The sequence below is a fragment of the Nyctibius grandis genome, chromosome 6 (genome assembly GCF_013368605.1).
Source record: "Nyctibius grandis isolate bNycGra1 chromosome 6, bNycGra1.pri, whole genome shotgun sequence".
In the NCBI taxonomy this organism is placed as follows: domain Eukaryota; kingdom Metazoa; phylum Chordata; class Aves; order Nyctibiiformes; family Nyctibiidae; genus Nyctibius; species Nyctibius grandis.
The window spans coordinates 33,726,195-33,741,507 of NC_090663.1; the positions used below are offsets into that span (position 1 = coordinate 33,726,195).

Sequence of the window (15,313 nt, forward strand, 5' to 3'; positions counted from 1 at the left end):
AGCATTAGCTTGCAGGATTAGCTGATAGTCAATGGTATGTGAGGCTTGACACAGAAGAGAAAAAACCTATTAAATCTGATCTTGCAGTTATCCCCAGAGAACAACAAAAAATTAATTTACCCCTTATTAAGGAGGTTATTGAGGGCAAAGCTATCTGCATTTAACTACTGTCTGCCTCTTTTCTGCATGGATATTACCTATTAGGGCACCATGGTTTAATGCACTATTAGCCTAAAACCAATATTTGGGGACCTATTACATTGGCAGTTTAGTTTTCCCAACTGTGTTCCTGTGAGAAAAAGTAGTGAGAGAAATATGAAGATTAAATTATTAAGATATAATTCATTTTTCTGTTTCTAAGGCATGATTCTTCTATGCCGCTTATCCCAGCTAATGAAAGCCAGATTTAATTAGTTTTTGAGATTTGACACAAAAGGGCTAACCAGCTTTCACAAAGGATTGTAGAAAAACATTTTCTGAAAGCAAAACCTTGCTAGCTATTATTTGAAAATGTAAGAGAGGAGAAAGATGTGACCAAAGTGGTTGGGCACACAGGAAGGAATTATTTTAAATCTCAACTGAATTTTATTTTTACACAACACATTTTTAATAGCAAATATTACAGAACTTTCTGTGTCTGTAGTCCTCAAAATTTGGCTATAGAAAAAGAGTGGCTGAGGCAAAGTTTAGATATGTGAAGCTGATATGAAACTGACTTTTATTTCGGCTCCCTGTCCAGAATAGATTGAGCTAAAATCCCAGGACTTTTGGGGTAAAAACTATGAGCCTTGTGGGTATCAAAATCCGAAATCTTAGTCCAAATGTTATTGTTCAGCTTCATTCCCAGCAATCAAGGTGGTCAGAATTCCACTTTTTAAATTCAGTAGTGAATTGTTTTACCTATCCAAGGTTATGAAAAGTTTTCCAGCATCTTTTTTGGAAAAAAAAAAAAAAGTGGATTATTGAAATGTAGTCATATCTTGATATCTGAGGTTTATTACTTGACCACAAATACATATTCCAACATGAAAAACATTGGATCATTTATATTTTAATTAACAATCTAATGTAAATTCTTTTATCTTTCAGCCTTGTATACAAGTATTCTCATAGTGCATTTATGCACTGCAACTTGCTGTCTAACTGCAATCTCCTGTGTCCACTGAAAAAACGAACTTTAATGTCAACTCAGCAAATTCTCTACTCTCCCATGTTACCATTAATTTCAAAAGTCGCAAGGCGCAGGGATGTGGCATTTGGAAAAATACGTCATTTTAGGACTGCTAGTATGGTCTACTGGACACTTGGGCTAAGTTTATACTACAACATTAAGAAGTGCTAGGACCCTGCCTAGACCACTGGAATGCAATCATCTATGCAGCTAAAAAGTCACTGGCATATTTGAGTCAACTGAGAGTCAGTTGCAACCCTCCCAAACAATTTGTAGACATTATTTGGAGGGTAGCATCAGTCAAAGACCATTCCCACTCAGCATTTAGGATGTAACTATTCTGTTTTAGAGGAATAAACCAAAATGTTTTTACAAAAAATAAAATGTTTTTACAATATCAATAAAGTTTTATTAGTTGGGACTGAAGCCAGAAAATGGGTTCTGTTATTGTTTTGTTTCTGTGACAGAGGTAGCTTCTGAGGCCACGAGGAAGTGTCATATTAGGGTTGGTGTACTATTTGTTTGGGCGTATTTAGCAAACAATTATCTAAATGATAAATCACTGCTTTCTGACAACATGTTTTAAATTAGCAAACAAAAGCCAATTTATTTTTTGGGAAAATGAATGCAGTGTTTGAACTTAAAAAAAAACTCCACAGGTTTTTGTTTTTTCTTTTTTTTAAAATCATTTGAGATAAGATTAAAAGGTATATGGTAACTGGAATATTCAAAAGTATATATATGATCTGAGTGTCTAACTGTATTTTGCTGTCAGAAAATATCACACAAACCCACAATTATTTATACTTCTTTCAAACTACAAGTTTAAAAATGGTCTGCAGGTTACCTTCTAGAAACACTCATGCAAAGAAGCCAAGAAATCTCTGTACTACTAGTAGTCATTATCTTTAAAACATTAAAATGACGGGAGAGTTTTAAAAAAGGAATATCACTGAATCCTAACTAAAATATAAGAGCACATGTGTACAAAAGCTTGCACAGCACAATACAGACAGAATATATTAAGAATAAAATGACTTACACATAAGCTAATGCTGCTTGACCAAACAGCGAAGGTTTCTGTTTCATCAATTTTTTAAATAAAAAGTTTGGGTAAAGTTCATTATTAATGAGAGGGCAGAAAGTTGAGTGTAAAATTGTCACCAATTTAAGTCCACCTTGGAAAAATGACCTGAAGGAACGGTGAAGTTAGAAAACATTAAGCAACAATGGGCACCATGTCAACAAATAAAACCAGGAGACAGGAGAGGTGAATGTCCGATATGTTTCATAAACAACATGAGGTCATTTTAACCCTAGCGAAATGTATCCTGAAGACTCAGGGTTATCTGTTTTACCATACGTTTGCACTCTATTATTATTATTTATTAGAAAGAAGTAGATAAAGCAGCATCTCCACATTCTTTTGAGTGGGACAAGTTCCACCCTCTTACTCAAATTTTTGTGCCTCTGAAAAAAAAAAAAAGCTTGCTATGTTTCCATTTTGATTTCTGCTGAACTGCCTTTGATTAAAGAACATATCACCTTGGAGTTCATCGCTAATAAATGCCTTTACAACTACTCTCAATAAAGGACTGACAGGAGTCTTGGCAGGGGATAGGGATTTTTAAGATAAAAATCTAATGAGTAGGATCTTCTGGAAGACCTCAAACCATTACATTAACTTAAAATGTTTAATGTAAATAATCAAACACAATAATTTACTTCTTACACTCCACATACAATGGTCAAACTTGTCCACATAGGCAGCTTCCTGCACATGATTTCTGCAACATCATTACTGGTTGATGATCCTAAATGCCTTCGCAAATACAGGGAAGGGCGTTTAACAATGCTTTTCTGTAGCAATTCATTGTAAAAGCTGCTCAGCAGGTAAAGGGATAGACATATAATGTTTAGGAACCATATTAGAATTGAATCAAAGTCTATACTGTTTCTCAACAGTTCTGCTAAGAGAAACGCAAGGAAGGACCTTTGATTTTCTGCAGTTGTCATATATTCTCATTACTCATCCACATAAATTACAAATTAGTATTTAGTGGTCCACATACATGCACTTCAGGAAAAAGCTTTCACTATAAACATTTCTAAATTTTTTCTTTCTCAGTCTATATATGCTTTACTAAGTTTTAGACTTGATTTTTTGCTGTTTACTTATTTCTCAACTTTGGTGACTATGTACAGAAAACTGGATTTTTTACATATACAAATGTAGCCTCACTTGGTAATGAATTTTTGAGGGGTGTGTGTGTAGTATTCAAAAAACCCAACAACCCAAAAACACCACTTGAAAAAAAAATATTGGACTGTTTACTTTAACTTGACTTACATATTCTGTAACAGCTCATATAAAAATAAAAATCTGTGTCTATTAAACAGCACCATACTCATTTGACCTTAAAAATGCCTGACTATTCCAATCTCTGGTGAAAATATACTTAAGGATTCTGCTACAGGAGGCAAGTCATTTATAAAAAGTAATGCATTTTACATTTTGTGTGATAGAAGTTTGTGGGGTTTTTTTGACTAGTTAGAACAAATTGGAGTCTACCAGTGTTTTGAATATGTATGAGTCATTAAGTAAGCAGTATATATTACTATGCAGATATTTGCTTTTAATCAAGAAAATTATTTTTGAGAATACCTGATTTTAAAACAACTTTTTGAACGACACCTACTTGAGATCTTGGGAAGGTTCTGCTCTGATATGGGGTGTCTCCACAGAGTGCCCAAACACTGCCCCTTCTGTGCCTAAAATACATAAATAAAATACAGTACAATTACTTTGGAAAATAAAAACACTTTGAAATGTATGACCACAAATTGACATTTTTAGGACAAAATATCTGATTGAATCCTTTGTTAATCATTATCAATGTTTCTTCATATTTATGTTTGCATTTCTGTGCAATGAAAATAGCCTAGGACTATCGTGTGAAAGTCTTTCCAGCAGAGAACCACCAATAAATATGAAAGAACCGAATAAAAACACATACGAAACAGGTAATGCATTTACTTTCTATCACTAGAAACAAGATCAAGGAAACTGTCTGTGATAATTATAGTTGATTTCTAACTATTCTGGGATTAATTGCAGCATTTCGAGAACAGAAGTTGTCTTGTGTTCTGAGCCTGGAATTCTGAGTAAACTTGAAAACATACCAACAATATCTAACAGTAGCTGTGTAAGAAGTACTCAACAGAACAGAGGCACCACTTTAATTGTTACAATATTTTAAATACAGTAAAGTATTTTCAATCATTTAAATATTTTATTTAGATATTTCACAAGTATTTTCAGAAACTTTGGCTGTTACAAGAGATAGATATTTAGTTATTTTTGCAGTTAACTAATTACATTTAGTAAACTGATCTTACCAGGATTTGAAAGCAGAATGAGGCTATAGAATGTTTAACTGATAACACAGTTTTACAGTTTTAAAGAGAAAATCTCCTGAGCAAGAATCCAAAAAAATCTAATTAAACCTTAAAATAAATTACTGTCAGAAAATCATCAGTGTTAGTCATCTTCTAAACTACACTTTCATTTAAAACAAAACAGAAAAAAACCCCCTCCATTGTAAAATACTCTACTGGTATGGAGTATCCATCCAAGAGAGGAAGAGGGGATTTCTGAGAGTCATGAAGTAAAGTCCTAGGTTTTATCTCCAGAAATTTATAAGCTTTGCAAATATCTTGGCAAAGCATACTGAAAACAATTTCATTACAACCGCTGCTTTGAAGTTCTCACAAGAAAACAACCAAATCCACTTTCTATAATCAAAATTTACTGAGTGTTATGGAGAACAACAGGAGGGAAAAAACAGCATATCTTTTTATCTAAAAGTATTCACAGAGGTGCTGTGCAGAATCTGCTTTTAAAGCTGACATTGCCTTGCAATTCTGCTACCTTTAAGAGATGAGAAAAGCATGCCTGTATAGCCAGGCTTTCTGTCACTCAAATTTCCCCCCATCTATAACGGCACACAATAAATTCTACAGGAGCTGAATATCTGAAATCAAAAGAGTGTCCTTCCAGATCCTGATCACCTTTTTCATCAGCAAAATTGAATATTTTCAAGGCTAAGGGCTATTTGTATTTTTGAAGGTGGCAATGGGATATGAAGATGTAAATAACTGAGCAAGATCCAGAATTGACAGTCTTCACTTATAAGAAGACCACAGCTGTAATGTTTGAAAGAGCAGAATTAATGCAAAGATGTATAAAACATCACTGTATTATGGGTCAGACACTAAATCAATCAGAAGTGCCAAAGATAGTATTAGGCAAAGACTGATAACAAAAGATAAGTGACAGCTGTTTCTAAGCCAGCATTAGTATTTCCTCACTTTCAGCAGCATTTGTTTAAAAGATGAGAAGGTGTTTCTCCCCTAACAAAATAGAAATTTGGAAAGAATGACCAAGTTTCTCCAAGCAGACTGAAAATCCAGGTAGTTAGAGCTAAGGATAAACTAATATAATTAAATAAAATATAATTAAAATTCAAAACAAACCAGATGTGCTCCTTTTGCTATTTGAATATATAATCCCACGTATGTTTTTTTCTTCTCATACAGCCTCAAAAGTGAAAGTATAACAGTTCTTCTGGTAAATTCTTTATCCTCAAAAAATATGCTATCAACAAGTTCAATAATATCTCCAATTCCTTTGATTCTATACTGGAAGAAAAGCAGGCACTTACAATTATCTTGTTTTTAGTAAGAAAGGTGAAAAAGATCAGCCAGACAGAATTTACTGATGTGTTTCCAGCAGTTAAACAGCAGGATCAAGAAAAATGGAAAGGGATTGTACAGCAAATAAAAGACATAGATCAGCATTACTTAAAAATACAGAAGAAAAACTATAGGAAGATATTATCTATTTTTTAATTTACTATACATAAATCTGTAGTGCTTTGATGGTAAGTTAGATCAGTATTGCTTAGGAAATGGTGTTACAAACATATCTTTCTATGAATCATAGAAATATATATCAGGATTCAAAGTGAATAGCATGATTTTTTTAATGAAAGAAATATACTTTAGATATTTTATAATTTACAATGTAAAAAAACACTTATTTTTTACAGAAGTAAGACAAGGATCTATTAACTGTATTCCCTGACTTACAGAATCATAACCAAGACCTACTTCGGGATGAGTGAAATTCTAGAGAGAGATGAATGAATACAAAAAAAAAGAAAAAAAAAGAAAAGACTTGAACTTTCAAGCTCTTTCAAGTACAGCTCAAAAGGAAGTAGTCAGGGTACTGAATTCAAAGGAACTTGAGTTAGAATGGATAGCTATATAAAGTGAGCCTTTCAGAGGTAATAAAATAGCAAGGGCATGGAGTATGTGCAAGGGATGTAAAATCAAAACTGTAAGTGTAACTGAATAAAATTACTCCCACCTCCAGCTTCCAGTGGAAGAGAATGAGCTAAGTAAAGACTTTGCTAAGAAAGAAGCATCTGTGAAGGCAAACTACTGGTCAAAGAATACCAGTCGCTATAGAGGTTGCTGGACAAAACTCAGTAAATGGCACAAGTCAGGCAAAAAAAGGTCAAAAGTCCAGTTCTGTATTTATAGAGAAACCTCTTTATGCATAACAGATTTATAAACACTAGACCTTTAAAACATATTTTTTTGACACAGATCAAATCAAAGTGATCATTTCACTACAAGCAAAACTAGTCACATGTTCCTGCTGAAACTGAATATTCAGAATTCAGAGAGACCAGTGTAAACTACTCATTTCTGCTCACTTTACTCATTCATGAAATTCAGCCTTTGGGAAATCACAAGTTTCATAAAAAAAATAGAAGTACAACATTGGTATTTGGTGCCGGATTATATTTGCTTCTCTATGTGAATGTTGAGAAAATTCTGTAATTTATTTCACCAGCAAATAATTCTTCCGCAAATTCCGAGTTAGCTCACAAAACAACACTGGTATCTTTCAGTGACTTAATAACTGACTAGCATGAAAAAACTGACACCTGAGCACGTTGATTAGTAGAGCTACTTTTTTTTTTTGTGAAAAGAATGCCGGTTGAAGAGTTGATGGGCCAAGAATGAAAAACTAATAAATTATTTTGGTATGAAAAATGAGCCATATATTAGCATTATCCCACTCCTTCACATCATTCTTGTAAGCGAATCCCCTCAAATGTACTGACAATGGAATTGTGTAGCATTTTGACGTGTATAATTTACATGGTGTTGCAGCATTACAGGCACAGTTGAATCTTACTGCCTTGATCTTTCTCTAGGATTTTCGGAAACGTCAGGAAACAATATGATGAAGTACTAAGATTATGCAAGTATTAGACTGTAATTCTAATTTGTCCTCTGAATTAGAGTTTAAAGAAGATTTTGTAAAATATTTATCATTTTTGAAGCTTGCAATTTTATTCACTGCAAACTCATTATTAAGTTAAAGCATCCACAGGTTTCACAGAGAAATATGAGTAATTAATCAAGATTACTTTAACATTGAAGAGACCTTGAAAACATAGACTTTATGTTCAAAAAGTTTAATTGCAATAAAAGAGAATTCTTAATTCTTTTAGGATGTGCACATATATAAAAGTTAAAAGTGCCTTTATGAGTAGTGTTCCTCAGGGGTTGGTATTGGGACCGGTCCTGTTTAACATCCTTGTTGGTGACATAGATGGTGGGACTAAGTGCAACCTCAGCAAGTTTGCCAATGACACCAAGCTGTGTGGTGCGGTCGACATGCTGGAGGGAAGACCTTGACAGGCTTGAGAGGTGGGCCTGTGACAGCAACATGAAATTCAACACGGCCAAGTGCAAGGTCCTGATCATGGGTCAGGGCAATCCCAAGCATAAATACAGGCTGGGCAGAGAATGGATTGAGAGCAGCCCTGAGGAGAAGGACTTGGGGGTGATGGCTGACGAGAAGCTCAACATGACCCAGCTATGTGTGCTTGCAACCCAGAAGGCTAACCATATCCTGGGCTGCATCAAAAGCAGCATGGCCAGCAGGTTGAGGGAGGTGACTCTGCCCCTCTACTCTGCTCTCATGAGACCCCACCTGGAGTACTGCGCCCAGCTCTGGGGCCCCCAACATAAGAAGGGCATCGATCAGTTGGAGTGAGTCCAGATGAGGGCCATGAAGATGCTCAGAGGGCTGGAGCACCTCTCCTAGGAAGACGGACTGAGAGAGCTGGGGTTGTTCAGCCTGGAGAAGAGAAGGCTCCGGGGAGACCTTATAGGAACTTTCCAGTACTTGAAGGGGGCCTACAGGAAAGCAGGAGAGGGCCTGCTTTACAAGGGCATGTAGTGACAGGATGCAGGAGAACGGTTTTAAACTGAAAGAGGGGAGATTTAGATTAGGTATTAGGAAGAAATTCTTTACTGTGAGGGTGGTGAAAAACTGGAACAAGTTGCCCAGAGATGTGGATGCTCCCCTCCTGGTAGTGTTCAAGGCCTTGTTGGATGGGGCTTTGAGGAACCTCGTCTAGTGGAAGGTGTCCCTGCCCATGGCAGGGTGGTTGGAACTAGATGATCTTTAAGGTCCCTTCCAACCCAAACCATTCTATGATTCTATGAGATTAGCTAGCTATTGTTCAACACTAAGACCTTGGAAGAGCTGATCATTGTCCGACTGAAAAAAAAAACAGAAATAATCAACTAGGCAGATCAATGTCCACAAAAAGACCACAGAACATGCTTGTTGCTTCTTTTTTTTAAAAGCCTAGTTATTATAATTTATCTTGGGCTGATTAGAAACCCAAAGGAGTCAGAATGCAGCTTCTGGACCACATGTTGATTGTGCAGCTCTTCAAGACTTTCAATTTTAATCAACGGCTTGAAATGTAATTTAGCCAGGTACCTGTGTTAAAAAAGCATGATGTAACTGGATTTTTGCTACAGAGGTGCATATATCTAAAATGAAAGTAAGTAGGTTATTTTACGAAAACATGATCGGCATGATTGCTGGGATTTCTATCTGGCAGAGTCCCTCAGTAACAAAAGTAACTAGTGTTAAATAGTGAATGTTTCAGGTATGATACTGATGTAGCCATATTAGAGGTATATTATAGGTAGGAAGATGTAGTATGACCTGACTAGATGCAGCTGTTCTCTTGTAAACTAAAGCATGAGCATTGCAGTCTTCAGAGGCAAGCTGTTATTAAAAAGTAAATTCTGAAATGAATGATTTAGATTCATTACTCAAAACCCTTGAACATGACTAACATTTGACTCATATTTTCTGTATGGCAACCTTACTAAACAAAGACTTCTACTAAGCCTTTCATTTAGATAATGAGTTCCCCAAAAAATTAAAATTCAGCAACTTCAGTGTGATAAATTTTGATCAAAGCAAATCGCAACTCCAGGAAATACTTGCAAAATTGCAACAGTCAGTATTTATCTTCTTAAATACCATCTTAACTTCTATTGAGTAGAAACATTTGAAACATTGCTTCCTAATGGTAGGCAGGCAAGACACCTCTTGTCTTGCAATGCAAACGAAACTAGATTATGCCTATGTGTTCAGTTGCTCAACCACATACTTGTTTGAAGGTTCACATCCCAAATCTATGTTTGGCCACCACTTGGTTTACTCCACTGAAAACGTGAATTTATTTGAATAAAATTTGGACTGAGTGTAGTAGTAACATATCTCAAATAATAATTGGAAATAACTATTCTAAATGCTACTTCTGGGATGAAAAGTAAATATATTTAAATGAAACTGTTGAGAAGTCACATTAAAATTGAGTATTTCTTCAAAACATGAATGAAATTGAAAAAAATATAAGGGGTTTACAAAGAACAAGTTTTAAAAAATAATAATTTTTGTAGCATCTTTTACTTTTTTCCCTTATGATGTATGACAGATGGAGATACACATGACAATAAAAATGATTAACTACAACCATTTTCTGCTTGAATTGATACAGTCTCCTTGAAAAGTTACAACAGCTACATATATGAATAGATTTAAAGCTTACATTTAGATTGCACAGTAAATAATTCCTAAAAAAATAAATCATCTTCTTTTCCTAGATACATATGTCTGGATTTGCATTTTTCTTAAAATGGTGTAAATGATTCTAGGTCCACAATAGTGGAACACAGAGCAAAAATTGTCCTTGTCTACATTCAAAACACTGAATTTTAATGGGATTATTCTTGTATTTAATAGATCAAAAAGACTGTATTTTCACTTTGTTGTAGAAGATAACCCTAGGATTTGGAACACTCAGGCTTACGCTTTAATGAATAGTTAATCGGTTACAAAACAGAATTGCTGTTTCCTTGATGAAAAATGAATGAATCAATGAATGAGAAGACTATCAAACAACAGTCAATAGCTTCATAACCAAGGGACTGACCTGGGATGTAAAAGAATGGGATGTGAACTTGGATATCCCCAGTACAAAATGAAGGCTTTAACTTCAAGGCTAATTAAATTACCTTATAATTTTATCTTGATTTTTACTAAAAGCAAAGTGTCATGTATTTGTACAGAATACTATGGAAAAATGTTAGAATCTAAAGCAGGGGAAATGTGAGAATGAGAAAATTGTTTCTCACCTAATTTCAAGAACAATCAGCGATCATTTCCCATTTCAAAGCTTTCTGAAAATTCTATAATGTGCTGCTGCCTACCTACAAAACCTAGCCAGGAATGTCTATCCATTTTGCTTCAAAAAGCTCTAAAACAAAAGAATTTATGATTAGCTTTTGATAAAAGAAAAAGGCATTTGCCCTTCAATTAAGATATTCCATAAATAAATGGTTTGATCTTGAAAAGACAAAAGCTCAGAGGAATTTATCAGGAGTTTCCCCATTAAGTCTAGACATCTCATTAGTTGCCTAAATTAGGAGTACAGATTATTTATCTTTTATCTATAGCTAACAAAGAGAAATTGGCCTCTCTAGGGGTTAGTTAACTGCTGATACTGGACTGAGACTACAGCAACAATGCACACAACCTAAGCACCTTGAAGTTTTTGCCTACAACATCTGGTCAGCAGTTGACATATTTGAATTTTATCTAAATTGGGAAAGCTTGTTTGGAAATCTTGCTTGAACTGCATCAGAAGTCCTCTTAAGTTACCCTTAGCATTAAAATTGATTCATAGGGTGCCTTATACAGGTTTTAGTGGCCAGTTCTTTATGCCACATGTAAATGTGCATTTATTTCTGTTCTCTACTTTGCCATTACTGCAGCATACTGAAAAATCATTATGCTTATGTGATAATTACTGCTGCATTCTTACAATTTAGTAGATTGTTTTATTTATGCAAAAGGGAGCCACAAAGCAGAAGGACTATTATCCAGATTTTTGAAATAGCTCTACTATAGCATTTTTACTGTATAGGAATTAGTATGCCATTGATAAATTATAAACAAATATTTAGATAAGTGCATTTGTGCACCCTATAGAGGGCACTAATACACATATAAAAAGTCCATCGTATGCAAACATATAGTACGTAATTAAAAAGTCACTGTAAAAATGCCTTCAAATACTTTTGAATTCACGAAAAAATGAAAATGTGAGAAGAATCCTTACATGTATTTCTACAATGCTGAAATGGAGATATGTTGATATAATGCATTTTGGTGCCTATTAGACCAAAATGAAACAAGAATGTTAGTATCTCCGATTATTGAAAGTAATTTTTTTTGCAGATATGAGAAATAAAATTAAGCTATAATATCAGTTCCTCACAAGGTTGTTAAAAAGTTTCTATTTGATATTACCACTAGTTATCTTGATTATCACCTATTATGACTGTATTTTTATTCCTGCTCTTTATTAATGTTCTGGTTTTCTCTCTAGAAGTAACTTCCACAGATGAATACAGCACATTCAAACCTGACATTACCGCAATGCAAAAGGGCAAACGACTTAAGATAAGCCTTTACTGCAGTTTTAAATGGAAATTCTGCAGCTGTGAGAGAGAGTGAATGTGCAACAGTAATTTTGTCACTTAATATTCTCACCTCCAAGTCAGCATAGCAGTGAAGCAAGCCTTTTAATTTATCAACAAAATGGAAGCAGGTGTATTTCAAACCAGTTAACTGCAATGACTGTAAACCACCAATGGTCACATTAACAAATGCATGCCGATGTGTGATCTGTATTAATCACAGGAAAGACTGCATATTTTCTGAAAGAAAGGACAAGATGCTAAAACATACTGCAATATGCTAAAGTTGGTCGAAATACGCATCTTTTGCCAGACTCAGATGTTTTTGCAACAAGGCAAGAACCAAAGAGAGTTGCCACATACCTTGCAGCGGCTGTGGGAAGAGGGTTTATGGCAGTAATTTACTGCTAGATCTACCACTCCATTTTCCAGATGGGACTGAGCTGGTCACAGAGTAATTTATCAGTGTCAGTCTCAGTATTCCCTTCTACATCACCGAGGAGCAGTATTAGGACTCAGATTACAACCACAATTCAGATTACCTGGCAAACCTTGTAACAGCCTAGCTCTGCTGTGAGTCTTGTGACAAAACCCTAGCCTAGACTTTGGTCTGTTACCGTTTGTGAGCCACGAGAGACTCAAAAATCACACTCTCATCACTGCTGCAATACACCTATCATAAATTCACCGCAAGACTTTTAAAGTTTAAGCACTTTTCATTGCCTTGCTACATACCAAGGCATGTCTGGCTAAAATTAGCAAAGCAGGCTTTACTTCTACACAAATATTCGGTGTAGTCTGCTGCCAGAGAAACCTGTTGTTCGCATCCTCTTAGACATTAAACTACATTATGTTCAGACACTTTCAGAACAGAATACTGAATACCAGGCACCAGGATTGTCATGTCTAGGGAACAGAATGTCATTCAATTTGACAGTCATCGTGAAATCAATTCTTTTGCTTTGCCATCTTTACGTTAAAATTACAGAAAGAATATATTTCCTATGTCCAGCTATCAACAAATGATCTTACCAGTTTCAGAGACAGTTTAAGAGACAAAAAATAAAACCTTCCTTGTTTTGTATTTTCTTCAGATCAACTCTAAGAGGTATTTCTCTATATTATCTAGTTAACAGACTGTCATGATGCTTACCAATCCAGCCTTTCAGCTTTCACTGAAGAGAACCATACTTGGAAAGACCTCTATTCTTATATTCTTAAGCCTTCCAAAGGAATTTATTTCCTTTAGATTCAATCCTCCTTGTCCTTTAGTCTCCCTCTGGCCTCCAGACATCTTATCACTGTAAGTAATGTGTTCTGTTTTTTTCAGCAGGATACTACCTCTGCTCCTTTCCTTGTTTTCTATTAAAAGTTCCTTTTAATATCTATACTAATTTTTCACAGTAATGCTTTGCCAAAATGAAATTGTTTTGCGTTACTGTTAGTTTTGCTGTCATGAAGAAAAAGAATATTTTCATTAAAACTTCGAATTCAGAAACTCTAATTGTTCTTCTGCTTTCATGCTAAATATAAACCAGGGAGGCAAGGCCAAGAATGACAGTAAGAAGAAAAAAAAATGCAACTATAAAAAGCCTGAAAACAGTCCTGACAGCTAAAACATGAAACAAACTCGATGATAAATACTCTTTCTGCACAGTATGCTTTATCTATTGCATTTTCTCTGCTCCACACTGAGAGTATAAAAACAGATTTAAAAAGTAGTCCATCATTTGGTAATGCTGCTAAGATAAAAATAGCAAAAATAATACAACTGGTTTGCTTGATATGAAAATAAATATTTTTTAAAAAGGTATTTCCCTTTGAAGTTTAATGAGAAATGACTTTCAGGTGTAACTACCGATCCCACGTCATGCTTTGGACCATAAATCATAAAAGGAATTTTTCAAGTGAACCTAGCATTTTGCTACTGTCAGTGTTTTGCATTGTTGATCTTGGATACATCTTGTGTCTTAGTGGGATATTCAGATACTTTGAAAGCTTTACGTTCTGCTATACCTAGACCTTTGACCACCACAAAATAGTTGCTTTGCTGAAAGTGATGCAGAAAAAGGACATGAAAAAGCACTATTCCTAGTTACACTCTAAGTGGTGTAACCTATAGCACTTGCTGTCACTTCTATCACGCTTTATGTATCAGATTGGTTTAGAATGATGATGACTTCAGGGCAAAGTCTCCACTTGAGCTAAATGACACTTTGGCATTTGTAAAGGAATAAGGCTGCTTGGAAGAACTGAAAGGAGATTGTGTGTGTGTGTGTGTGTTCTTAGGTCTATGCTCTAGCAGTCTTTTCCTAGCATGATCACAAAATATGTTTCAAATGTTTTACAAACCTGCTATCTAATAGCTTCAATGAAAACCAAGATATTTGCTAAAGAACAGTTACCATAAAAATGAATTCTAACACTTTCTAAGTAGGAACAGCTACATAAACATATCTTACTATACCCATTACTGATATTAGTGCTGACAGGATCAATACAAGTGTTCTTTATATATCAACCAGTAAAATTTATGGTATGCATATTCACTTCACTTTACCTATGAATGTAACGTACACCATCAGGAAACATCGACACGTAGGTTTTAGTGTGGGCTACCAACTACAGTATGATAATTTCTGAAAGGAGAGGTCTCTACTTGCTTGACCTTGCTAAGCTCATTCTTCCTACCCCTTCTTCTAGCGAAGTGTGCTTTCTCATCTTCCCCTCACTGTACATGATCTTACCTAAAAGTGAAGTTGAAAATAAATACAAAAGTAACTAACTCCTAAAACAGAAGTATGGAAAATACACTATGCAAAGAGGAACTGTATACAGAAGGAAATAAAGGACAAGAGAATGGTCCCTTTTTATGGCCAAAACCAAATTCTTTTCATTTTCTCTCCAGTAAGATGAAAGGGTAGCTGTATAATGTTATTTTAGAATGTCAGCGTGGTTAACCATGGATGATTTAGTTTGACAAGATATGAGCAAAACCATTCACATTTGTTTTGTGTTCTTCCATTCATACAGTTCTAATGCCATTTTGTGAATTAATCCTGTGAAATAACAGTGTTTTGTAGTGTTGCTCTTTGTTTCAAAACACTGCAGTTTGGCACTAACTTTGCTCACTATCACACCTAGGAATGTCCACCTCCCCAAAGCATACAGTTTGGACCAGTATACTTGATTATGACAGCATTTGTT

The 15,313-nt window shown here is 35.0% G+C and overlaps 1 protein-coding gene across 2 annotated transcripts in view; it reads right to left on the reverse strand.

Annotated features, from left to right (window-relative positions):
* SGCZ (sarcoglycan zeta) overlaps positions 1-15,313 on the reverse strand; it is a 249,926-nt gene that overhangs the window by 33,600 nt on the left and 201,013 nt on the right. For both annotated transcript variants that reach the window (XM_068403800.1, XM_068403799.1), the window contains one exon: positions 3,871-3,943. In XM_068403800.1, coding sequence (XP_068259901.1) covers positions 3,871-3,943 — 73 coding nt within the window. The remainder of the gene's footprint in view (positions 1-3,870; positions 3,944-15,313) is intronic.